The sequence below is a fragment of the Salmo trutta genome, chromosome 3 (genome assembly GCF_901001165.1).
Source record: "Salmo trutta chromosome 3, fSalTru1.1, whole genome shotgun sequence".
In the NCBI taxonomy this organism is placed as follows: domain Eukaryota; kingdom Metazoa; phylum Chordata; class Actinopteri; order Salmoniformes; family Salmonidae; genus Salmo; species Salmo trutta.
In genome coordinates, this window is record NC_042959.1 from 22112675 (window position 1) to 22139096 (window position 26422).

A 26422-nucleotide genomic window follows, 5' to 3' on the forward strand; every position below is an offset into this window, starting at 1 on the left:
TAGCCTTTTCCTAGCCTACAGCACATTTGAGAACTTATGTGAGACTCATTATTTGCAATATATTTTATTGGGAGTATTTCCAATGTATTTCCACAGGAAAAATCAAGTTTAAACATAGAATCCTGACTAAAGTAGGCCTAGATCTGTAGGCTTCTGTATATTTACAGTAAAGTAGTTCCAGTAAGATGAATGTTTGACTCAGAAATATTGCTAAGACAACATAATAGAAGCCTTAATTAGATAATACAATAAAACCGAGATAATTTGAATTTGGTCACGTCTACAAACATCGCGATATATTTTTCCTTTTCTGGTGCAAGGTCAGCTGATCAATTTTACTTCACCGTGGAAACCACAGAGTTTCTAAACCCAGAGACGCAACGTCGAGAGACTTCCCAGGAACGCAAACTTGGGAGACCAGGCCTGGGTTTGAGAAGTCAATGGGCGCGTTCGAGTCGATCACGTTTGTCAAGTTGTTGACCGCCATTGGTCGCCACCTTCCAAAGTGTGTTGTTGCATTCTAGGCCAAAAGATTTTCAGACTTGCGTTTACATGTTGACTGCATGAACTTTACAAAATCATGTTCTCAAAGGTCATGAAGTTGACTGCAGTCGACTACAAGTTTTGGCATTTGCTCTTCACCAACTTCATTGTGTGAGGCTCTATTTTTATTAGGGTTCTTTTGTTTGACCAACGTGAATGTGACCGAAGACATAAAAGGGGAACCAATTTCAAATCAGTCACATACACATGTTTAGCAGATGTTATTGCGGGTGCAGCGAAATGCTTGTGTTTCTAGCTCCAACAATTTGCTACAGTAAATATTTAAAAAATGTATGTGATATGAGGCTCTCTCTCACACTAATTGATTGTATAATGTGCACACATATGATATCAGTTTGTGAGTGTGTGATATGGGTGTTGGAGACATAAATTAAACCTTTTATAAACAATGGCAACACTGCCATGTTGATCTGAGCCTTGTTGTTGGAAACCCACATTAGTGTCAGACATTCAGCTGTCACTGACACACTTTCACCGACTTTCGTCTACAGTCAGTTGCGCCATCGTGCATACATTTATTTTGTCCCCCCACACCAAACGCGATCACGACACACAGGTTAAAATATCAAAACAAACTCTAAATCAATTACATTAATTTGGGGACAGGTCGAAAAGCATTAAACATTTATGGAAATGTAGCTAGCTAGCGTGCACTTGCTAGCTAATTTGTCCTATTTAGCTAGCTTGCTGTTGCTAGCTAATGTGTCCTGGGATATAAACATTGAGTTGTTATTTTACATGAAATGGACAAGGTGCTCTACTCCGACAATTAATCCACACATAAACCGGTAAATCTAATTGTTTCTAGTCATCTCTTCTCCTTCTAGGCTTTTTCTTCTCTTGACTTTATATTGCGATTGGCAACTTTCATAAATTAGGTGCATTACCGCCACTGACCTTGTTCGTCTTTCAGTCACCCATGTGCGGTATAACCAATGAGGGGATGGCACATGGGTACCTGCTTCTATAAACCAATGAGGAGATGTGAGAAGCAGGACTTGCACCGTAATCTGCATCACAAATATAACTGACTTCTATTTTAGCCCTTGGCAACGCAGACGCTTGCGAGCAGTGTGGGTGCAATAATTGAATAATATAGATTTCTACATTTATTTTGCAACGCTCGCGTATGCGACGCATGCGGTGTAGTCAGCCTGTAAGCCTTACAACTTAAACGCGCCCAATGAGAGCATTGAAAAACAAATTCTCGAAATCTGAAGGCACTACCTAGATTCGAGCCAATGTCTTAAGTAGCGGAACATGTTATTACTCCAGCCTCGTGAAAGTGACACGTTTTCATTCTCGTCAAAAACAACTTTATATCGAAGGAGTGCCTTTTTGATGGCATGCACAAACACATTTCGGCGAGACGACCTTTAGACCCGGTGACCGTGTCTGCGCATGCGCCTAGTTAACCAACGTCGCAATGACATCGCCTACAACTTGATTGGGGAGAAGCAGTTACTGCATATCTTCAAACTGTCTTTGGTAGGAACGACAGATGGCTGAGTAGCTAGCTGTTGTAGCAAAATTAGCCAACGAAATAACGCAATCACTGGTACAAGTGACACCTAACGTTGATCTCGACAGTTTCAGGTAATTTTCGGAAAATAGTCTAAATCTTATTACATTTAAGTCAGACAGTCCACGCAGATAATCTCTAACGTTCCCTAAACAGAATGCTTTTTGAGCTAGCTATCTAGACACATACTGAGCTACCGTTACTAACTAGCTTGCTAACAAGCAAGTGCCGAACATTCTAGTGGAGGCAGTCCTACATTAGCTAATAGCTAGCGTACATTAGGCTAGCTCGTTTATTCACTGACATTAGCCAGCTTGCTAACGTTTCCTCAATTAATTAAATAAAGCCAACACATATTTGTTTGCTATTTATCATTTCATGGATCTGTCTCACTTCTGGCTAATAATTCTTATCTTCAGCTATGTTAGCTGGACAGCGCCAGTGTTCCGTCAATGCTAATTTACAACTGAACAAATGTTGATGAATTGTCATCTAACTAACCTAGTTAACGTTAACTAGCTAACGTTGAGTCTGATAACTAACATTTGCTTGATTCAGTTTAAACGTTTTAGCTTGCTAACTAGTTTTGATGTTAACGTCTTTACTGCACATATCAGAAACAGCTCATGAACATGTCATGCTTTGCTTGCAAGCCAAGTGACTGTTTTCTGCCTGTTAATCTGTGAACATATTCTCAGATCACTAGCCTTAGCATCCAAGGTTTCATTAAATCTATCATTATGAAACCATTTTTCAAGAGGCACAGAGATCAAGGTGGCCTAAACCTGGAAGAGAGAGAACTTGGCAGCATTGTATCATTCTTGCCAGTTCAAGTGGGCTTGCAATGTCAGGGTGCCCGAAGTTATTCATTAAACGGTGTCTTTGTGTTTCTCTTTTCAGGGATAAACCAGAGTCAAGAAGATGGCTGACACAGAGCAAACAAGTGCCCCTCCTCCCCCTCAATTAGGGACAGTGGTGAGTAATCATGCACTTCGACTTCATCAGATCATAGATTGTATTTGTTAGGCTGGATTTATACTCCACTAGACATACTCTGTAGTGTAGAACCTCCTCCCCACACACATTTCGCTGCATGTCATAGGTTGTAACTTTACGCACGCTCTAGTGACATTTTGTTACCGTGAATGTTTGGTGGAGGATAAATCCAGCCTGAAGCCTAACTTAGTTGAATTTCAAAAACATGCAAATGTGTGCAGCCTCAAATTTGTAGTGCAACTCAAGGGAAACAATTTTTACGTATTCAATTGCATCCCTGCGTTGCGTTATTGCAGTAAGGTAGACATTCATTTTTTTTGCTCTCACATTTTGGCTTATTTTGAAATGCAGACGGGGTGCGTGCTACGCCACTGTTCATAACTATAAGAAATCTAAGATATGTCAAATTATATCCAGCTCAGGGCTCCAGCAATGCATTTGGTTTAATAACTTTCTAGCAAATTGGCTAGATGTCAAGCTTCTTGGTTGCAGCAGAGGCGATCAAGATCCCTGTTGCCTAAATTGTTTTTGCGCCCCTTGTGTGCACATTCGGTAATGCTGTATACCCCGGTATGGTACAAAAACTGTATGAAAATCTGGATTACCGCAACCCTAGTTCTCATAATGATACTATATAGGCCTATGGTTGTGATTCTACAGTGGATGGTGATTTTAGTGGATGATTTAGTCTAGTTTTTTGAATCTTATGAACTTGAATGTACTTTTCTTTTCTTTTCCCACAGCAATTCATGTTGGCTAACAAACTAGAGACGGCAATGTGGCTCTCGCGGCTCTTCACCGTCTATTGCTCAGTAATGTTCATTCTACCTCTTTTAGGGTAAGGGTCAATGCTCCAATTGTTTGCTTTGTCTATATGTCTATTTAGAAAGTAGTACTCTATGATAGGGACTGGTCATTGGTTTTCTACTGCAGTTTGGGTTTTGCATTATTGTTAATATTTACTCAGTTCCAGGGATAATATTTTTCTTCATGTGCACATAGCAATATAGCAACAATACCTGATAGGGACAACCAATGCATAACTGCTAAATGAAGATGTTTTACTAATGGTATTATCTAATGTCTGGATTGATCACCTGATCCCACCACATATTCACTTTTGTAGCATTTTGTGGTCAAAACTGTTCCACCATTTTGATATACTCCATTTACATTTAAGTCATTTAGCAGACGCTCTTATCCAGAGCGACTTACAAATACTCCAAAATGTATACTGAACAAAAATAGGAACCCAACATGTAAAGTGTGGGGCCTGGGTTTCATGAGCTGAAATAAAAGATCCCAGAAATGTTCCATATGCACAAAAAGCTTATTTCTCTCATTTTCCCCCCACATTTGTTTACATCACTGTTAGTGAGCATTTCTCCTTTGCCAAGATAATCCATACACCTGACAGGTGTGGCTCATGAGCATTACCTCACCTCATGAGCATTACACAGGTTAACCTTGTGCTGGGGGACAATAAGAGGTCACTGTAAAATGTGCTGTTTTGTCACAACACAATGCCACAGATGTCAAATTTTGAGGAAGTGTGTAATTGGCATGCTGACTGCAGGAATGTCCACCAGGGCTGTTGCCAGAGAATTGATGTTCATTTCCATACCATAAGCCGCCTCCAACGTAGTTTTAGATAATTTGGCAGTACGTCCAACTGGCCTGACAACCGCAGACCACGTGTAACCACGCCAGCACAGGACCTCCACATCTATTATCTTCACCTGTGGGATCGTCTCAGACCAGCCACCTGGACAGCTGATGAAACTGAGGAGTATTTCTGTCTGTAATAAAGCCCTTTTGTGGGGGTGGGGGGGGGGACAAATTCTGATTGGCTGGGCTTGACTCTCCAGTGGGTGGGCCTATGCCTTCCCAAGCCCACCCTACACAGTCATGTGAAATCCATAGATTACGACCTAATATATTTATTTAAATTGACTGATTTCCTTATGAACTGTAACTCAGTGAAATTGTTGAATTTAAAAAATATATTTTAGTTCAGTATAGTTTTTAAATGTTATTTATTTCACCTTTATTTAACCAGGTAGGCTAGTTGAGAACAAGTTCTCATTTACAACTGCGATCTGGCCAAGATGAAGAAAAGCAGTTCGACACATACAACAACACAGTTACACATGGAATAAACAAACATAGTCAATAATACAGTAGAGAAAAATCTATATACAGTGTGTGCAAATGAGGTAAGATAAGGGATGTAAGGCAATAAATAGGCCATGGTGGTGAAGTAATTACAATATACCAATTAAACACTGGAGTGATTGATTGTGCAGAAGATTAATGTGCAAGTAGAGATAGTTAACCAGTCTGAGTTCCCTCAGAGTAATTCATTTCTCTTTCTTCTTGACATTTTCCAGACCCCAGGCGGCTGCCAATTTCTATCAGCGTGCGCTGCTGGCCAACGCCCTCACCAGTGCGCTGCGGCTGCACCAGCGGCTTCCTCACTTCCAGCTCAGCAGAGCCTTCCTAGCCCAGGCACTCCAAGAGGACAGCTGTCACTACCTGCTGTACTCCCTCATCCTGGTCAACTCTTACCCCATTACAAGTATCCTCTCAACCATACATAAAGGCCTTATCACCATAGTATCACCATGCCTCGGTTGTTGTCATAATGGTCTCTGATAAAGCTAGAGTTTGGTATATCACCAACAAACTGGTTTGGGGAGAAGGCTAATTGTATTGCAGGAAGGTTTTGTAATGCTTGGGGGTCGTGGTTTCAGTTATGCAAACCTACTAAACCTATTAACAAGAAGGTATTGCTTGACAGCACTATTTGATGCTGACCTTAAATGTGTTTATTTTGCACTGTTGTACATTTTTAATGCTGTTTGCCACTTAACTGCAGTCTACAGTGAGCATATTCCCAGTCTTCCTCTTCTCGTTGCTTCATGCAACCACCTACACAAAGAAGGTTCTTGACGTAAGTATCCTCTCTTGATTCCAAAACATATTTCAATGTTCACGAAGCCATAAAAAGCCAGTTGGGTAAAGCATAACCAACACTCGAAAAAGGGTATTTTATAAAATACACCCGTTTTGGCTAGGTAAAATAGTAATTTTGCACATTTCTCCTCATTAGACATTTCCCATTTTAGGGCATTAATGGAAAATGTACAATGTGTGAGGTGCTGTATAACTGTGCTTGTTTAGTCATGTGGTGATCCTGATGTGTATAATTCCCCTTTTAGGCAATGGGCCCCAATAGCCTTCTCTTCATGAGGAACTTCCTCAATAAGCTCTCGGCCAACCAGCAGAACATCCTGAAGTTCATCGCCTGCAATGAGATCTTCCTCATGCCAGCCACCATATTCATGCTCTTCAGGTATGTTTCTATTTCTTGGTAAATTTCTCAGCACATTTGATTGGTACCTTAGACTGAAGTCAGATTAGGGTTTTTCCTTCTTAGTTGATGTCTTACAATACCACTATGAACTGAGATGATTAGTCACTTGATTAACTCTTGGTTACTCCAGTCACTTGATTAACTCTTGTTCTTTGTGTTTACAGTGGCCAGGGAAGCTTGCTGCAGCCTTTCATTTACTACAGGTTTCTAACTCTCCGCTATACCTCAAGGAGAAACCCATATTGCCGGTAAGTAGCCTCATTTTAATTTTGTGCAGAAATGTTAATATGTAGGATAATTGTACAATATCAAATATGGCGAATTGTGTGTTTCTAGGTATATGATGTTGATTAAATCATTTCTCAAACCATCATTTCCCCCTATCCCCTAATCTCCCTGTCCACCCCTCCCAGCACCCTGTTCTCAGAGCTGCGGATTCTGCTGGAACATTTCGTCATGAAGCCCGCCTGCCCCGCCTTCTTCAGAAAGATGTGCCTCAACAGTATCTCCTTTATGAGCCGCCTGGCCCCCACCGCAGTGTGACCTTACTTCCTGTTCCCACACAACCATAGTTTGTACTCTAAGGGGCGTGGCAGCATTTCAACTCGAGAGGGACGGACGAGCAACAACTTTGAGAGCAAGGAAAAAAACCTTTTGAATGTTAGTCTGGTCTGTCTTCCTGCTGCTCTGTTCATATGCTACAGTGGAGGCTGAGGCTCGGACTGCGACGCACTGAAAACTGATTGTTTTCAATATGGCTTTATGGAACAGCCGAACACTCACTCCCCCCCCTTTTCTCTCTCTCTTTGGGAATAAACACCAGCTGACTATTTGATGTGTTCTACTTCTAAGGATTGACCTTGTGATGGTTAAATGTCTTTGTCATGGAAAATACTTGTTCTTATCTTTAAAAAAAAATACTAACTTCTGAGATTAGATCATTAAATTGTACTATACATAGTTGGTCATTTTTTTTTTATAGCCAAATATTGTGCTTTTCAAAGGAGATGTCAGTTGCTCTGTATTTTATTTTTTACATCCACTAATTCCATTTTATATGTTTGTTTTCTTACACAGAAAGCATTGGTTATGATTTTGTCTTAACACATTTCTACTCTTTGAAGTTGAAATGTGATCTATGCCACAACTCACTATTTAAAAAATGTGTTGGCAGTGTCAAAAGGGCCCTGAAATGAGAAAGCAACATTTTGAAAACTTAAATGGTACAAGGACATGTAGGATTTATGGCTGAAATGAATCAGTTTCACTATACCAGCATTTCCTCAGTCTGCACAAAGCACATGTTATGCAGTAAATGTGAAGGACTAGGCTGGTTTCAAATACAAGTTTATATTTGCATTTCTAATAGGTTTTCTAATTGAAAATCTATTTAAATTCAGGTTCAATTTAACTGATTTGTAGCTAATATCGCTATAGTTTTCCAATTCAGTTCACGCCCATGTTAAATGTCTTTATTTACTTGTAGAGAAACTATGTTTGTATAGCTCTGGAATAAATTTCTCCATTCTCTTAAATCAAAAAATGAAAGATGACCTTGTTGAATGAGATTTATAACCTCCATATTCACTAATATAAACATGATTCGTATCAATTAGTATTCTTTGACTCATTTTTGGAGCATTGGTGATTTTATTGATTTGGTTCTTAGAGGATGGCCACTTTCTACTATCCAGGAAGAGAAAAGTACTGGAACTGCTAAACCATTCAGAATCTAGGTTGAATCACACCACAATCACCATCACCCAATGATATTGAAGCTTCTTCAAACGAACAACGTTGTCCATGGTAACGGGTCCAGTGTGCGCGCAGAAGAATCAGATGCTAGTTATTTCGACAACCTTCATTTTCTAACTACTATAATGTCGATAAACTAGCTAACGTTATGGTTGAACTAAATCAAACAACGATGTGGCGGCTATATAGAATATACTAATACGTCAGTGAGTATGCAACGTGCATTCTGACTACAGTTTTAGCGAGCCAGCTAAATTAGCCAACGAGGCTAATCCCTATTACAGAATAATCCCTATCTGACAAAATGCTCGTTGTTCACCTCGCATGTTAGCCAGCTATCGTTATTAGCTAGCTAACGTTGATTTAGATACTTGTAACGCCGGTCTGAATTTTTTGGTTGTTGATTGTAAACGGTTAACGTTGCTGGACAGAAACCTTTTAGATAATTAAGCGAACGTTATTAGATAGCGAGCTAACCAATTGAATTGCGTACTAGTTTTTGCCAAGCAAACACTCACATCAAGCCAAGAACAGCATGGAGATAAACCTCAACCGAATTGATTATCTACAGGTAACTGGATTGCATGTTTTGCTAGTATAACTAGCTAGATAATTCAACTGGGTAGATTTTGACTATATTTTGACCCTTGATCATGTCACTAATGTTATGGCTAAATAGTAGCCTGAATGGAAAAAGAGTTGGACAGCTTGATTTTTTTTGTACTCTGCCAATTTTACCTTAAGTAACTAGATGACTCTGATACTGACTGACTCTGGCTGTCACATTCATCGACACAGGTTGGTGTGATATCTCAGAAAACCATGAGGCTCCTCCCTGCCTTGGGACGCAAAGCAACACAGAAGGTACTGTAATGTGATTGTGCATTATTAGAGGTGACCCATAAATAGACCTTGTAGTGTGTTGGAATATGCTTTTTGAACAATGTCCCAAGTACTCTTGAGTTAGAAATGTCGTTTTGTGTGTCTCAGGTTGCTGTTGCTGATCATGATGGCGTGATAACTTGTTTTGGGATGAAAAAAGGAGAAGCTGTGGTAGGTATTGAGTCATACATATTTAACAACATTGAAATACTCGCCTGGGTGCCAGTCTTTTTTTGGAGCCTACTCATTAATCACTGTTGGCTAAATCAGAGCCAGACTGGCAGAATACAGCCACTTTCATGGACTTCATATGAATACCTACTGCCGTTGTACCCAGGAACAAGGCACTTAGCTTAATCCCTATCTGCACCAGGAAAGCTTCTCTGCAGCTGACCCTGTGCTGTTCGGTGGCATGGGTACTGCGCCCTCTAAAAGACAAGTTTCCCTTGTCATTGTGTAATGAATAAATAAAGTTTAATTCCATGAATGTTCATTGTACCTATCTTTTCCAGCCTGTGTTCAAGACTTTGCCAGGGCAGAAGATAACAAGGCTGGACCTTGGTGGGGCTCTTGGAACCCCACAGGAGAAGATCTTTGTGTGTGCTGGCTCGGAAGTGAAGGGATACACCAAGAAAGGCAAACAGTTCCTGTCCTTTGAGGCCAACCTTACAGAAAGCATCAATGCCATGTGAGTTTTAAGTTTTTGATGTGAATTATAGGTTACCTTGCCATGGTTCCAAGCCTTCTACACGTTTGTCAACAGTGACGAACGAGACTTGGGAGTATGGTTTTGAGAGTATAGTCTAGCTTTTATTTTTAAAGAGACTTGGAGCATTCTTTAATTGGTTTATAAATAAGGGGAATTGTGGGTGTGTTTTTGTGCTGCTTTATATTACAATGTTTTTTTTTTTTATGCCTACAATGTGTTTTTCAGGCACGTTTCAGGAGCAGACCTTTTTGTGTGTGCGAGTTACATCTACAACCACTACTGTGACTGCAAGGATCAAGACTACTACCTGTCTGGAGACAAAATTAATGACATTGTGTGCTTGCCTGCTGAGAACTTGGGCCGCATTGTCCCTGTGTTGGCATGTCAAGACCGAGTTCTCAGAGTGTTGCAGGTGAATGGAAATTGTTTGTGAGTACTGCAGTATGAGTATATAAGTACTTCAATGAGTACTTCAGTGAGTTTGTGTTTTCTTGCCCATAGGGATCTGAGCTTGTGTATGATATTGAAGTCCCTGGTCCTCCCTCAGTTTTGGAGCTGTACAATCGAGATGGAGGTGAGTATAAAATCCTTATACTGAACTCAAATGTAAATTTCACACATCCCTGTACTTACAGCAAACTGGTCTACTTCTACCCCACCGTCTGCTTTAGGGACTAATGGCGAAGACATTCTCTATGGAACTGTGGATGGAAAACTGGGACTGATTAGGATAACTGATTCCTCTTCCTCTTCTAAATGGGAGATTGATAATGAGAAAAAGAAAGGAGGTACAGTACTGTTAATGAAGATGAAAACTAGTATATGTTTCATCTGTCAGAGACTCGAGAGTACCTATGCACTGAAACACAATTAGCACATGTATTATCATTGTATATTGTAAGAATGTTATTAACATTGACTTACCATGTTAGACATCATTCAATCATATAGGATCATTCCATTCATTGAGCTTATTCCACATTTTCTTCTTCTATGGCTGTTTCTACTAGGTGTTTTGTGCATCGACACGTATGATATCCTGGGTGACGGGGTGAAAGACATCCTTGTTGGCAGGGACGATGGGACAGTGGAGGTCTATGGGTTTGACAGCTCCAACGAGCCCACATTGCGCTTTGAGCATGTAAGTCTACAAATAATATTTTCCATTATTTTATGCTATATTCTACTGGCGTTGTACATATCATCTGAAATTCAGGGGGAAAAATACCTATTTATTTTAATTCAAGGCTGATACAAATGTATTTTTGTTGTAAAATAAATAACAAACTTTCTACCCTAAAGTTGAGAGAATATTGTAGAAATCCATGTCTTTGGGATACTAACTTGTCCATCAGGTGTTATTGGAGAGCGTCACCTCTATCCAGGGTGGCTGTGTTGGGAAGGAGTCTTATGACGAGGTTCTGACAGCCACATACACAGGTGAGCTATCAACCAAAGGAGAAGGTTTTATGCACAAGAGCTATACAAAAAAAAACACTAGAGAAAAAAACGAATTTCCGCTGACTGTTTGCTGCTCCCAATAAGTGCTCTATAGGAGATACAGATACAAAGTTGTGAGCGACTTGAAATAATATGTGTGTGTCCAGGATGGGTGACAGGGCTGACCACAGAGTCCCAGCAGGCAGAGGCAGGCCCTGGAGAGGAAGTCAAGATGAGTCGGGAGACCCAGAGCAAAGTGGCAGCTCTCAGGTATACTTGTGGACAGTTGTTGTTGTCACCTGCGTTTGCAATATATATCAATGGAACTTTGTAAGCAAAACTCAGTGTTGGCAAAGTTAATTCAACAGCCAAAGTAAAGTCCTGTGTTTAGCAAAAATTTGAGTTGGCTAACTTAAATATGAGGACAGATGCTGTCTGTTGTAATTTTCCCAGTATGAACCCACAGCACTTGTCCCCCTCAGGGCAGAGCTAGACCAACTGCAGATGAAGGTCGTTCAGGGCCGTGAGAAGTACCAGCAAACCGCGCAGTCTAGTACGGCGGTCTCTGCCATGCCCGTGTTCAGCATCAACGACAAGTTCACCCTGTGTCAGGATGATGCCAGCTACAGCCTGACCCTGGAAGTGCAGACGGCCATCGACAATCTGCTGCTGCAGGTGAAACAAATTGACTTGACTCTGTATTTATGTTCTGTATTGAACCCGAAAGAGAAATGTGTATGTTTTTTTTGCATGAGAGAGATCTGCTAATTATACAAATATGCAATGACTTGTGGATATTTCTGTCATGGATTGTAACGTTAATATTGTTTTCTTTACAGAGTGATGTACCAATTGATCTGCTGGATGTCGACAAGAACTCTGCTGTCGTGAGTTTCAGCGAATGTGATTCAGAGGTGAGATGTCCTAGTACAGAGAGCATACAAATACTACAAGTGAATGCTTTAGATTCCTCAAGGCACTAATTATGCCTTCTGTTCCAGCAGCCAAAAGGCAATTTTCTTCTCGTTACGTACAGATGCCAAGCAAATACTACACGGCTTGAGCTGAAGGTGAGAGATTTTTTTTTAAGAGTATGTTTTAGTCAGTTCTTACTGATTTTAGCCCAATAACAATTTATTTAAAATTCTACTCATGGCAGTTCATAATAAATTGTCAATTGCAACCAATAGAAGTATCACTCTCAAGTCTCCAGTTCCCACCCAGTCTCACCTGCCTCTGCAATGCTAAGGCCAACACTGCTGTGTGTTCTCATGACTTGTGTCACAGAATCTTCTCCCTTCTCCAGGTGAGGTCCATTGAGGGCCAATATGGCACCCTACAGGCCTACATCACCCCACGCCTGCAGCCCAAGACCTGTCAGGTACGCCAGTACCTCATCAAACCTCTGTCCCTTCACCAGAGAACTCACACCATTGAACAGGACAGGTAAGGAGAAGGATACTGAAAGAAAGTCAGTGTTTGACTCAATTTCCCTCTTTTTCTGTCTTCTTTCATTCTCTCCCTTTTTCTCTCCATCCCCCCAAACAGACCCATGAACACTTTGAGTCTAGTTGGCCAATTCAGCTTTGCAGAGATCCACTCCTGGGTCCTCTTCTGCTTGCCAGAGGTCCCAGAGAAGACTCCAGCAGGGGAGAATATCACCTTCTACTTCCAGAACACTTTCCTTGGAACGCAGCTGGAAGCCACGTACTGGTTAGGAATTAAATTCAATACAACTTCATTTATCCCCTCGGGGATATGCATCAATCAGAGTTCTTGGTTTAGTTTTCCAAGTAAATGTAACCAATGGAATAATCCCAAAAGTGCAAACTAAAGCTGAAATCAAGCTCACTTCACAAACCTTTTGCCATTGTACTCTAGGGAGATTGAATTAAGACTGTACATTCAATATGGGTTTTCTTCTCTGTCATTTTAGTAAAGGGGAAGGCCACTTCAAGTCTGACAACATTTCCACCATCTCCATACTGAAGGATGTCCTCTCCAAAGAAGCCACCAAAAGAAAAAACAATCTCGATATTTCTTATGGTAGGTCTTTAGCTAGTTACATTTATTATCTGTTTTTAGGCTACTAGTTAGAGTTATCGACAATGGAGTGAAACATTTATCTCTGTTCATGAAATAAAATATATTATCTCACAATTTTATTTGCGGCTCTAATTTCCAGATATCAATGACGATTCAGTGGGCCACACACTCAAGATGATTCATCCGAAGCTTGAGTATCAGCTGCTATTGGCCAAAAAGGTTCAGCTGATTGATGCATTAAAAGTAAGTGCCAGTGTTGCAATATTAAAGTCGTTTCATTTATTTATTTTTTTGCAACTCTTGCTCAAATATTGCTGTGTGTGTTTTTGTAGGAGCTTCAGGTTCACGAGGGGAATGCGGACTTCCTCATTCCTGAATATCGTAACATTCTAGACGAGTCTGCCTATCTGCTAGAGGAATACAAGAAACAACCAGCTCACCTGGAAAGACTTTATGGTATATCAATGTACAGTTATTGCTCTAAAATTCTTGTTTCAGTAGAATTAAAAACAAATTACATTTTCAGCTATCACAGTAGCCTAGCTTGCCAATGATCCTTATATCCTGGGTGCAAAACGACTTTGACAGTATGGTTATGCAAACTACCATGACAGTAACCTGTGTTTTTCCGTTTCCCCAGGCATGATAACGGACCTCTTCATCGACAAATTCAAATTCAAAGGACAGAATGTGAAGACAAAGGTGTCATTGCTGCTGGAAGTTTTGGATAACTACGATTTGGATTCTTTGATGAATTTCTTCAATGAGGCATAATATCAAACTTGAGCAAAGAGGATGCAAACTTTTACACTCCATTTGTAATAGCTTTTGTTTTGTTTAGAGTATAGAGTTTATTTCCAGCTTTGTTTTTTTGTGTGTAAGATACTAGAATTATGTTACATAATCTGAATTCTTTATGTCAATTGTCAACAACATCTGGATGTCTAAAGCCATATTCTCTTGGCCTAGCTATATACAGTGCATTGGAAAGTATTCAGACCCCTTTTTCCACATTTTGTTATGTTATAGCCTTGTTCTAAAATGGATTAAAATATTTGTTTCCCTCATCAATCTACACACTACCCCATAATGACAAAGTGAAAACATGTTTTTAGAAATTTATGAAAATAAATAAATATCTTAATTATGTAAGTATTCAGACCCTTTGCTTTGAGACTCAAATTTGAGCTCAGGCGCATCCTGCTTTCATTGATCATCCTTGAGATGTTTCTACAACTTGATTGGAGTCCACCTGTCGTAAATTCAATTGATTGGACCATGACTTGGAAAGGCACACACCTAAGATCCCACAGTTGACATAGCATGTCAGAGCAAAAACCAAGCCATGAGGTCAAAGGAATTGTCCATAAAGTCCCCAGACTGGATTGGGTTGAGGCAGAGATCTGGGGAAGTGTACAAAAAAATGTCTGGAACATTGACGGTCACCAAAAACACAGTGGCCTCCATTCTTAAATGGAAGAAGTTTGGAAGCACTAAGACTCTTCCTAGAGCTGGCCGCCTGGCGAAACTGAGCAATCGGGGGAGAAGGGCCTTAGTCAGGGAGGTGACTAAGAACTCGATGGTAACTCTGACAGAGCTCCAGAGATCCTCTGTGGAGATGGGAGAACCTTCCAGAAGGACAACCAACTTTGCGGCACTCCACCAATCAGGCTTTTATGGTAGAGTGGCCAGATGGAAGCCACTCCTCAGTAAAATGCACATGACAGCCCACTTAGAGTTTGACAAAAGGCACCTTAAGACTCAGACCATGAGAAACAAGATTCTCTGATCAGATGAAACCATGATTGAACACTGGCCTGAATGCCAAGTGTCACGTCAGGAGGAAACCTGGCACCATCCCTACGGTGAAGCATGGTGGTGGCAGCATCATGCTATGGGGATGTTTTTTAACGGCAGGGAGACTAGTCTGGATCGAGGGGAAAAATGAACAGAGCAAAGTACAGAGAGATCCTTGATGAAAAGCTGCTCAGGACCTTAGACTGGGGTGAAGGTTCACCTTCTAACAGGACAATGACCCTAAGCACACAGCCAAGACAAGGCAGGAGTGGCTTCGGGACAAGTCCTTGAGAGACCAGAGACTTGTCCCTTGAACCCAATCAAACATTTGTGGAGAGACCTGAAAATAGCTGTGCAGTGACACTCCACATCCAACCTGGCCTGAGCTTGAGAGGATCTGCAGAGAAGAATGGGAGAAATACAGGTGTGCCAAGCTTGTAGTGTCATACTCAAGGCTGTAATAGCTGCCAAAGGTGCCAAAAGTTTTTTATTTAACTAGGCAAGTCAGTTAAGAACAAATTCTTATTTTCAATGACGGCCTAGGAATAGTGGGTTAACTGCCTTGTTCAGGGGCAGAACAACAGATTTTTACCTTGTCAGCTCGGGGATTCAATCTTGCAACCTTTCGGTTAGAACTCTAACCACTAGGCTAGGCTACCTGCTAACCACTAGGCCGCCCCAGGTAGCCTAACCACTGTGCTTCAACAAAGTACTGAGTAAAGAGTCTGAATACTTATGTATGTGTGATATTTCATTTGAAAAAAATCCTAAAAACATTTTTTGCTTTGTCATTATGGGATATTGTGTGTAGGTTGAGGGGGAAAAACAAACATTTTAGAATATAATGTGTAAGAGTCAAAGGGTCTGAATACTTTCTGAATGCACTGCATATTCAGTTATATGTTTTGTTTTATAGGTTGGCACTTGAACATACCATCCTTCATGTTTGGCAGTTATATTTCTATTGAAGTATTTAGACTAACTACAGTATTTAAATCATGTGTGGTTTATTTGTCATGGGGTGAGGTTATCTGTGTATAGCATAAATGAGTGTTACAAGACTTTGAGATCCTCTCAGAGAGATCATAATTGTTTGTACGATATTATATTAATTCAAATTATGAAAAATTTACCTTTGACTCTTTCATTGTCTATACACGCCGAAATCGCAACGGCCTGCGTATTCTTGGACACATGAAATCTGAGTTGTATCAGCCGCCGTAGATTCGTGACGTAATTTTTGCCTTCGGTTGTGATTGGCCGTTTCAATAGTCGCGGGCTACTTGAACTGAGAACAAGCAACATTTCTGCATTATTATATATTTTCAGTGGACAAGGGACTGTATCTAGGTAAAGGTTGCGCGGTGGTTAGCTACATTTATAGGATTTAGTCAAACAGCATGGCGAGCTAATGTCGGTTTTCATGCAGAAGATGATTTTGTTGTCTCAACGTTAAGTAGGGTTTTAAATTTGCAGCTCAGAATTACGTTGCCATCTCAACACCCCAGACTTGTCTGTGCGATATCTTATGCTACTGTAGCTAGTTTGCTAACACAGGTAGCCTCTTTGTGCTATCTTATACAATTTGTACGTTTTATATTCATTTCAGTATTTTTTTACCAAGTTTTTTTTTTTTTTTTTTTTTTCTTTGTAGCAAAGTGGACGTTTCTGCAGTGACTTGTTTGAGCCAGAAACTGAGGATAACATGTCAGGATCAAACCAAGGACAAGGAAGCGCGGTTGATGTTCCGCTGCCAGAATACCAAAACCAAGAAAATATGCTGTCCAGACTGAGGGGTCCAATCAAACACCGGGCAGACAACCAGGAGAACATTGTCCCCAAAGCACCACAGAGAACAGTTCTGGGAGGTTTGCAAAACATCCAATGCAGCAATCCTCAAAACACAACGCAGGTTAGTAATTTCTAGCTAGCCACAAGCCAGCCAACATTATACAAACACTTGTTGCCTAGCTAGCATAATTGGCATGTAGATTGAGCTAGGTTGTTTACTACCAAAAATGATCAAGTCGCTCTGGATAAGTCGCTCTGGATAAGAGCGTCTGCTAAATGACTTAAATGTAAATGATCACCTTAGGACAGCACTGTCATAATTTTAGGTCATATTTTCACGGCCAAGAGTAGTGTTTAATTTACATTTGATTAATAATTTCATATTCACCTTACTGTATTCAAAGTTTGTATTGTTAGTGTCCGCTAACTAGTTAGGTACCCTCCTAAGTAGTCCGCCATTTTATGCCGTCAACGTCTTGTTTAACATTAGGATGGCCAACTTGCTTTTTCATGCCTTTCTTCACATATTATCAAGTTATTTATTAATTAGCATGACATGGCTAGGTGGAACTGACTCATTGCTGAAACCATGGGCACTGAAATATTTAACCTTTCATTTCAGTTGCTGTCCTGCAAAAATGAAAGTGAAGTACCTAAAAGTTATGCAGAGAAGCTGGGCACCAAGCCGCCAGCTTTTCAGATTCACCTGGATGAGCCAGATTCTGCGTTCTCCAGGGAAAGGGTGTCCCTCAAAGCCAAGCCTTCCATAGAGATGTACCCCCTGAAACTGAACCCCACAGTTACCTGTCTCAGGCAGCCTCTGGCCTCTCTTGACATACCTGCCACATGTGTGTCTAACATGGATCTTAGTTTTGGTGGTGAGTATTTGTGTAATCCACCTTGCCAAATTATTGAAAATGTCCCTTTACCCTTTTATAACACTGAGGTGATCATGTTGTCTATGGATTAGAAAGCCAACACTTTCCAATTCTCCTCTATATAGATTGTCCCATGGATATGTCAGTTACTGAAGGTGAAGAGAAGCCAGTGGACATGAATGCGGTAACAGAGTATGCTTCAGAAATACATGCTTATCTCAGGGAAATGGAGGTGAGTAAACTATTCATTGTTTAGTTGTCACACAAATCACTGAACCATGACTACAGTTGTCCTTTTGTGCTCTTGTCCCTAGGTTAAGTCCAGACCAAAAGCAGGCTACATGAGAAAGCAGCCAGACATAACCTACAGCATGCGGGCTATCCTTGTTGACTGGCTGGTGGAGGTTGGTGAGGAGTACAAGCTCCAGAACGAGACTCTATACCTTGCTGTGAACTACATTGACCGTTTCCTGTCTTCCATGTCAGTCCTGCGGGGGAAGCTGCAGTTGGTCGGAACCGCCGCCATGCTGTTGGCCTCGTAAGTGTTGTCAACCCCCACAGCATCCTTAAATGGGTAGTTCACCTTTTTGTGCCATGAAGGTGTGCAGCATAAACCAAGTTTGTTCTATATGTTGTGTAGAACCCACTGTATTAGGCCTCTGTCCCAAATGAATAGGAAAGATTGGCACCAACATCTGACTAATTTAAATTTGTGGGAACTGTCCCTTTAATTGATTGTGTCAAGTTAAGCAATGTGTGCTTTGATCACTCACTGGTTTTCATTCAAATGCAGGAAATTTGAAGAGATCTACCCCCCGGAGGTGGCAGAGTTCGTTTACATAACGGACGACACCTACACAAAAAAGCAAGTTTTGCGGATGGAGCATCTGGTGCTTAAAGTGCTCTCCTTCGATCTTGCCTCTCCCACCATCAACCAGTTTCTCACCCAGTACTTTCTCACCCAGCCTGTCAGCAACAAGGTGGAGAGCTTGTCAAGGGTGAGTAGATTACACATTGCAGTGTTCACATCTTGTAATTTAAAGTCGTACTCTAGTCTTTCACTTCATTTAATACCTGATTTACTTAACAAAAGGCATCTCAATAGGTGTTGCAGGTATCATGACATGGCACAAGTGGGAGGGTGGGCCTTCACTCTTTTGTTCTGTCTCAAGCAAGGGGGAGGCTGATCTCATCAGTCCTTATCAGACTAACTCCTTGAGTGCCTTACTCAGACGTTTGCAGTTGTCTAAAAAAAAAACTTTAGTGTGTACTTCAATCAATTTATTCTTGGGATATCACTTCAACAGTGAACAAAATAATCCTTAGACTTTGTCTAGGTTGAAATTATTTTATAGATTTATTATTTTTATTTTTGTCTTAAATGTTGTCTTTGTTTCCTTAGTTCCTAGGGGAGCTCAGTCTAGTAGACTCTGACCCATTCCTGAAGTACCTCCCCTCTCAGACTGCTGCTGCTGCCTTTGCTTTGGCAAACCACACTATAACAGGAAGCTCATGGGTAAGTTTGCAATGCTGTGTTAAGTGTTCTAGCAGGGTAGCAGTTTCATTGCCCTCTGGTTCGGCCATGATGCCCCACTCAAAATAAAGCAGCAATGTAGCATCTTTAACAGGTCTTCGCCTCAGTGCAGTAGGCCAGGATTTGGTAGCTGGCGCTAACCGGAATTCTCTCCCTGCAAGTATATATACCACTGGCTCACACGATCTCTCTGAGTAGTCCAACAATCAACTATTTTGGATCTCATGAACCTTTCTCCTCATTTAAATATGGAAGTCTTCCGTAATAGAGGCTTTTTGTCTCACTTGCTGCCTAAACTTTCATATTGATGGGCCATAACATTTATAGTAACTCACCTTATCACAACTGAGTGAACTTTGTATAACCAAGATTTACAACTGCGTATGTCCTTGGTGCAACAACCAATTAGTAGTTACTGAAGGTCAATTGGCTGTGTAACATTTAAATCTGCACCTTAAATTGGCACAAACTATTTCCACCTTGCTGAAGTCAGTGCTGTATTAAGTATGCCTTTGTAAGATTTAAATTTGAAAAGTTGTCTATTCCCCTGTTGACAGGTTTGCTTACTGACCACATGGGAATAGTGACTCTCTTCCCTCAATGTTGCCATTCTTTCAATTCCCAGGCTCCTCCCTGACACGCAGTCTCTTGATTGCGTTTGATATTCAGGGTTGTACCATGCAGTGTATTTTATTTTCCACACTAATGTTTAAGCTTAACATTTTCCTTAAACAACCGTAGCATGAGATAGGCTGGCTGCCTGTTCAATTGCAGTATTTTATTTAGCCACAATTTTTCCTAAATTCAGATCTTTTGTCAACTGAAATCTTAGCTCTAAATTAGAATGAATTGGTTTTCTGTGACTTTTGTGCATTTTTCTGACAGTTTGTTTTATTTCAGTCCAAGTCTCTGGCAGAGGTGACTGGCAAGTCTTTAGAAGACCTGATGCCATGTATAGAGGATCTGCACCAAATGTACCTCAACGCTGCTACGCACGCACAACAGTCAGTGAGGGAGAAGTACAAGGGTGCAAAGTAAGTACATCATATAGATGGATTTCTTTTCATGTTGGCATATTTCACTAATGTAAACCATTGCTAGCCAGCCATTTGACTCTAATCTAATATAGCCAGTTAGCTTACGCACAGCTATTTTGTTTTTCCTACTAGGGATACTACTTGTTCATATGGCAATTTTCTAGATTTCTATTAGCTTGAACATAAATGGTGGGTCTGAATGAAAGCATGTTGGTTAATTCTACCATTGTGTTTCTCTCTCTAGGTACCAAGAGGTATCTCTCATTGAGCCCCCCATGAAACTGTCATTGAATTGATTTTTTTTTTTTTGTGCATATTTATTTTTTACTACGTGCCTCATATTGCCAGAATTTCAATAACTGAACTCGTGTCTGCAGTCTTGAGGATGTGGACAACATTTTAGATTTTTAATGTGCATTTTATATGTACAATCCTGTAGGATAAGGGTTATTTTACACTTGATGCATCCATGGGCTTTAATGTCGTTAATCAAGCAATGTCATCTTTCTTTTCTTACTAGACAAATGTTTGCAGTGGTTTTTAATTGCTTAAAAGCTGTAAAGATTAGTCTCACTTTCTGCATCTTTGTAATAAAACTGCAGCTTATTTTCCCCTCTGCAACTAATAGAATATTTGAATATTTTCCTGACAAATCTGACTAACCTTGGTTTTCTATGACAACTTTATTTAATATGGCCTGTCTGGGTGTGTTTGATTTGTTATTTTTATAACACAAGTCAATTCTGGTTAATGATATTCTAGTATAATTTGGAAGCCTAAGTCTAGCTAATTTGCCTCGACATACTGCAAAAGTCTTTCTGCCTCTTTCTTTTTTCTTAAATCACTTGTCTCATGCGTCTTGGCATTCATTGGTTATCAATTAAGGAATCATCCGCTCTGTATGTCTCTTGTAAATAAATTCCATTCCCACAGACCCTTGGTTATTACATTTCTTATTTAAAATGTATTGTACTTCACACTATTCTGGAAGTAGTTCAGGGTAGTAGCACCATGTGAGATGGCTTTCTAATTTGAAGTGAACGTTTCAAATCACAATTTGTGGGTGCCATCAGTGAAAGGTCAGTATTGCGTGGCCTCTTGGGGGCAGCAGAACACTACTGTTCCCTTGCCTTAGTGCAGCGTTTCCCAAACGCAGTCCCTCGGACCCCAAGGCACTACACATCTGATTCAAATAATCATAGCTTGAGTTCATTTATATGAATTAGCTATGTAGTGTTAGAGCAAAAACCAGGACTGAGTTGGGAAACGCTGCCTGAGTAAATACATCTTCACCAATGTTTTTCTTAATTCCTTGCAGAGAAATTTGAGTAACAACCCTGTGGTTTTGTTGTAGCACATTGTTTCAATGATACAGGCATCATGCAAGATAAGGTGAATATGCTTGAATTCGATTCATGTCCTGGTGTTTGAAAAACAGATCTAGACATCTGTGCCATAGATGTTTCTGAATTATGGTTGGCATCTGGCTCTGTTTTAAAGCCACCGTTCAAAGCTGGGGCTCCCATTTTAAATTGATGAAAGCTGCTTAACAGATACATTTAAGGGAGATGATTGCTTCAAATGCTATTCAAGGATTTTGCCATCGGAACTCCTATTCCTAAAGAAATGGCAGTTCTTCACAAAGGCAACATTGTTTCCATTCTGAAGCTGTGATATAAAATGAGCAGACTGATGTCTTATGACAATTTAGTTACACAATGTTTCAATCGAACTGCCACTTCAATGACAGCATGACGATTAAACATGTTTTCTGTTCCAAGCTGGCCTGTGATTTGATTCTCTGCCTGCAAGTGAACAGGTAGCCAATGGCAGTGAGGGGGGGCTTCTTGCTCTGTGTGTGTGCCTGCATGTGTGTATGCACCGGTGATACATTGTTCTGGCTCTGTACCGCGAGCGCTGAGTACAGAGCCCAGCAACAGAATGCTTACTACCCATTTACCCAGTATCTTTATGGGTGCACACATCTACACTATGGACCACTTCTCCTCTAGATAACAATACGAGACAACTCAACAGGAATATCTAAGGAAAAATAAAACCATGGAGGGAAAGAAAATTCCCAACGCAACCAGCCGCAATGATCTAACGTTCTAAAATGACAACCATGACCACGCCTCGGCACCACTTCAAACGCTAAAGGATCCTGAACGTGTCCAGGGGGGGACTCTAGAGCTGACCCATGCCCTCACCGAGGAGGTTCTTGGTGGCGTCCACCTCGCTGCCCGTAGCCCTGGGCTGGGGCTGGAACCTGAGTGTGTACCTGGGGCTGTTGCTCCTGCTGCTTCTGCTCATGCTGCTACTGCTCTGGATGCTCCTCAAGCAGCTGAAGAACTCAGTGGGGTCTAGTCTGCAGACCGGGCGCTCTCTAAGGGACCCTCGCCATGGTCAGAGAGGAAACTATGTTGTATGAGGGAAGAAGTGTGTGCTGACTTTGTTGGACTGTGTCTCACAGCTTGTTGGATGGGAAGACGGTCTCCACATCAAGAATTGTATTGGACTGTGCCAAAGACTGTTGGAAGGAAAGGCTGTCTTTTTTGAAAGGGCAAAAGATCTTGTCATAAGAAAATGCTTTCTTCTCAAGTGGTGTCAGACTGTGCTGTAGACCTGTCATAAGGAACGATAGTATTTTTATGAAAGGGTGTTGGACTATCCCTCACAGCTTATGGAAAGAAAATACTGTTTTCTCTTGAAATCTGTTTGAATGTATCTCATGGTTTTGTAGAACACTTACACAAAGCTATTCCTCAGAAGTGTGTTTGACTGTGCCTCACAGCTTGTTGACTGATGAGCTATACACTATGGAGCTTATAACCTGATATAAACTGCTTATTCTTCAGTCTGTTGAACAATGGATCGTAGAGACCAGAGAAGTGCTTCAGACCTCTTAGTTGTCTGACAGACGGTGACTCGGCAATCCTTGTTTCATCATCAGTGTATGTGTTTTATCTTATTTCTATGTATGTAATGTACATAATGTATTCACCATTATATCAGTATATCTTTTCTGAAGAGTGCATACAGTGTAAGATAGCCTACAATGTTGAATTTCTGAGAATATACTCTGATATTAAACGGATAGGTCACCCAAATTACACATTGATTTCCTTACCCTGTAAGCAGTCTAAGGTATAAAAGAAATCTATGCTTTGGTTTTATTTCCCTGGCACTGTTTCCTAATGCTAATGTTTTAGCATTTGTGGCACAAAACCCATTCATGTCTTGATACGGTTATTAGCATTTTTCATGCATCATGTTCAAATCATCTAAAAGTGACTTGAGATTCACAAAAAATGTAGATACTTTTGGAAGATTTGGACATGATGCCTGAAAAATGCTAATATTGGTACAAGGACTGGAACATACCACACATATTAACCTACTTCTGTTCATCTTTTAAATGCATTTTCACAGTCGCTTTCAAAAATCAACATTACCAAGAGAAAACATGCAAGATCCAATCTGCATGTTGATATATGCTGATTAAAGCAATACATTCAGGGTGGCAATTTGCACTCCTCTCATCTCAATGGTGATTTGGTTGGACAGTATTGAGGAAATGTCTCCAATTAAATATCTTAAGTGAGCTTGGCCATTTGTTTAGGTAGATCTACCCCACAGCCATGTCAAACCAATTACTGAATGAATCCCTCTAAGAAAAGGGTAATATGGTTAATGTAGTACTGCCTTGGGCATGGATATATTTAACTAAGGGTCTAACCCAAAGGTGGATGTAAACCCTGGATTGCTGACGCTATGTATTGGCCATTGAGAGGCTTTGAAGTCACCGGTCGGCCATATTGGCACACCATAGTAGGAGCAGTCCTCCATAGGAATGAATGGAATTCAACAGTATTTCAACTAAATGTTTCAAGGACAAAATTACATGTATTTAAGTATTTTTGTTGTTGTGGGGAAAGCAGCACTCTAAAATAAATACTTTAAGGAATTTTTTTTTATATATTTTGAAATTTGTATGTTTCGCTCACATAATATAATTTAAAAGTATGCGTTCAAAGTGTCTGTAATAAAATAAACGTGTCAGAAACTAACGTAGACATTAATACAAGCATTTTTACCCCTTCCAAAATGTCTTTGGCTTCAATACAGTGCCCCCTGTCAGTCATCCACAGTTTATACACATCATTGGTCTACCTCTTCCAACCCGTGCTGTTTGGATGCTCTGTGTTTTGCCTCTATAGGAAGCTGTGTGTGTGCATGTGCCTGCAGGTATGTTTGTGTATGACACTACATTTTTTAATCCATGAACATTTTGTTTATATTAGATTGTTCACCGTTAAGTCGGTACTTCAGAATGTGCTTGATTGACAATGTAAGCATTTCTATGTTTCCCCAGAACCTGTCATTCAGTAGCTCTTGAGTTCATCCTTGTACATGCCCATGGGGGTGACAGGTGTGTGTGTTTACTATATTGTAATGAATGGGAAGATTTTTTTTATTTTTATGAAAGACTACAGCTAGTCAATGATGTCCTCAGCTCAAGGGTTAATGAAGCTCACAACAACAAAATGCATCCTTGACTTAGCTCCGTTGTAGCCCCATTTGTGTCATTTGTATACTTGGATTCAGATTTTGAATTTAAGTACAATGTCACGAATGGGCCTAGGCTCCATTGAATGATCAACAGTGTACCTCAGCAAAAATACTCACGCGGCATCAATATACAAAACATTATTCTCTGAATAAAAAAATTACAACAGCAGGATTTTTGTAGATAAATAATTACAAAGTCTTCTTGTTTTCACCAACAAAGCTTTATTTAATACTGTCAAGGATGAGTTATTTTGTGCTGCACTGCTTATTTGTTGCACTGAGATTTAGCAACAATCTTGACAAGAAAAGTATGTTTTATATTCCTTTGCCCATCACATACACAACCCAAGTGGGATTACTTTAACTATCATGTGCCTAAACTAACCACAGAGGCCCAAACCTCTAGATGTCAAACATCATAACAGTCAAGGAATTTGAACAGTTCAAATTCCTTGGTAAAAGTGGGTCCATCCACTTCACTAACTAAAGCCACACAAAACTGTAGATAAGGACTCAAACTGGGCATAGGGACACATATGGCTATGATGAGAATTCATTATGTGACCTGTTGGGTACTATGTTCTGTACAATCATGATTCATCAATGTCACGGCTGATGGTGTGTGAGCCCACACTGGAGGCGTCACACAGCATCTATTTTTCTGGGTGGAGGCATTCAGTGGTTGACTCTGTCACCACTTAGTCATCTGCAGGGCTTAATAAACCAAAATACACCTCTCTTCTCTCTCCATGGTTTTAACCTTCGTTATCGTAACGATAACAGATTCTGCACCGGTCAACACTTATCTGAGGGGGTGATTGAAGTAAACACTCCAACAATTAATTCATTTGATATTGAAGTTGATGGATGGATGAGCAACTGAATGAACAAATTAATCAATATGGCCCGAAGGGGTGTGGTATGCCGTGGTATATTGGCTATATACCACAAACCCCCCAAGGTGCCTTATTGCTATTATAAACTGGTTAACAACGTAATTAGAAGAGTAAAAAAAAATTTCGGCATACCTGTGGTATACGGTCTGTTATACAACGGGTAGGTCTAATCCTGACTACTGATTGGTTAAAACCACATTCCAGACAGTGTCTACTCCACAAGTTACCACTGGCTAAATCTATGACTTTAAAATGCCTATTTACTCGGGTTCATCTGTCTGTGCAATCCACTGTCTCATCAGCCCAGCCAGGAACTTTACAAACTTGATCTCCACTATAAAAAAACATCTCACTTTTCTTTTAGACTAACTAGTTTTCAACAGCGGAGATTTGTATAAACCTGTCTGTCTTTCCGACATTTCCAACATTGTTTCAATTTTCAAATTTGATCTCCAGCTGTCCCATAGTAATGAACGTATTGGGAGTTGGGACGAGAGAGAGAGGCAAGCAGTGTTTCTCAGCCAGTCAAAATCATGATTCAGCTGGCATCATTTTTTATGGATATATACAAAGAAATGTCAATTGAAAAAAGGTCAAACGAAATGAAGTGCAGCTAGTTTGCAGTCT

The 26422-nt window shown here is 40.4% G+C and overlaps 3 protein-coding genes across 5 annotated transcripts; all 3 read left to right on the forward strand.

The window, feature by feature from the left end:
• The first annotated feature begins 1910 nt into the window (after nt 1-1910).
• On the forward strand, nt 1911-8070 carry LOC115170276 (transmembrane protein 33-like). Its single transcript, XM_029726692.1, has 8 exons — nt 1911-2160; nt 2987-3061; nt 3826-3920; nt 5473-5660; nt 5968-6035; nt 6304-6437; nt 6623-6706; nt 6872-8070. Exons 2-8 carry the CDS (start codon nt 3008-3010, stop codon nt 6999-7001), a joined length of 753 nt encoding a protein of 250 aa, XP_029582552.1. The 5' UTR covers nt 1911-2160; nt 2987-3007; the 3' UTR covers nt 7002-8070.
• A 167-nt stretch (nt 8071-8237) lies between these two features.
• On the forward strand, nt 8238-14336 carry bbs7 (Bardet-Biedl syndrome 7). Of its 2 annotated transcripts, none has more exons than XM_029726680.1 (19): nt 8238-8784; nt 9012-9077; nt 9204-9266; nt 9608-9783; nt 10030-10216; nt 10306-10378; nt 10476-10592; nt 10815-10945; nt 11160-11244; nt 11412-11514; nt 11727-11919; nt 12084-12158; nt 12246-12314; nt 12551-12690; nt 12793-12957; nt 13181-13290; nt 13430-13533; nt 13623-13746; nt 13931-14336. In XM_029726680.1, the coding sequence occupies exons 1-19, from the start codon at nt 8749-8751 to the stop codon at nt 14062-14064; spliced, it is 2151 nt and encodes a 716-aa protein (XP_029582540.1). In that variant the 5' UTR covers nt 8238-8748; the 3' UTR covers nt 14065-14336. The 2 variants fall into 2 exon arrangements, with proteins under 2 accessions (XP_029582540.1, XP_029582545.1); XM_029726685.1 differs by having other exon boundaries at nt 12249-12314.
• A 2022-nt stretch (nt 14337-16358) lies between these two features.
• On the forward strand, nt 16359-21261 carry LOC115170290 (cyclin-A2). 2 transcript variants are annotated; one of them, XM_029726695.1, is made up of 9 exons: nt 16359-16437; nt 16742-16999; nt 17501-17756; nt 17882-17988; nt 18071-18294; nt 18550-18754; nt 19159-19272; nt 20191-20324; nt 20572-21261. In XM_029726695.1, exons 2-9 carry the CDS (start codon nt 16793-16795, stop codon nt 20621-20623), a joined length of 1299 nt encoding a protein of 432 aa, XP_029582555.1. In that variant the 5' UTR covers nt 16359-16437; nt 16742-16792; the 3' UTR covers nt 20624-21261. The 2 variants fall into 2 exon arrangements, with proteins under 2 accessions (XP_029582555.1, XP_029582553.1); XM_029726693.1 differs by having other exon boundaries at nt 16370-16644.
• The last annotated feature ends 5161 nt before the right edge of the window (nt 21262-26422 follow it).

Bases quoted from the DNA above. Each gene is read 5' to 3' on its own strand.
- LOC115170276 (XM_029726692.1), top strand. From the start codon at position 3,008: ATGGCTGACACAGAGCAAACAAGTGCCCCTCCTCCCCCTCAATTAGGG. The intron at 3,921-5,472 runs GTAAGGGTCAAT...GACATTTTCCAG, and splicing joins TTCATTCTACCTCTTTTAGG to ACCCCAGGCGGCTGCCAATT. The intron at 6,036-6,303 runs GTAAGTATCCTC...TTCCCCTTTTAG, and splicing joins ACACAAAGAAGGTTCTTGAC to GCAATGGGCCCCAATAGCCT.
- bbs7 (XM_029726680.1), top strand. From the start codon at position 8,749: ATGGAGATAAACCTCAACCGAATTGATTATCTACAG. The intron at 10,946-11,159 runs GTAAGTCTACAA...CTTGTCCATCAG, and splicing joins CCACATTGCGCTTTGAGCAT to GTGTTATTGGAGAGCGTCAC. The intron at 12,958-13,180 runs GTTAGGAATTAA...CTGTCATTTTAG, and splicing joins CAGCTGGAAGCCACGTACTG to TAAAGGGGAAGGCCACTTCA.
- LOC115170290 (XM_029726695.1), top strand. From the start codon at position 16,793: ATGTCAGGATCAAACCAAGGACAAGGAAGCGCGGTTGATGTTCCGCTG. The intron at 18,755-19,158 runs GTGAGTAGATTA...TTGTTTCCTTAG, and splicing joins AGGTGGAGAGCTTGTCAAGG to TTCCTAGGGGAGCTCAGTCT. The intron at 20,325-20,571 runs GTAAGTACATCA...TTCTCTCTCTAG, and splicing joins GAGAAGTACAAGGGTGCAAA to GTACCAAGAGGTATCTCTCA.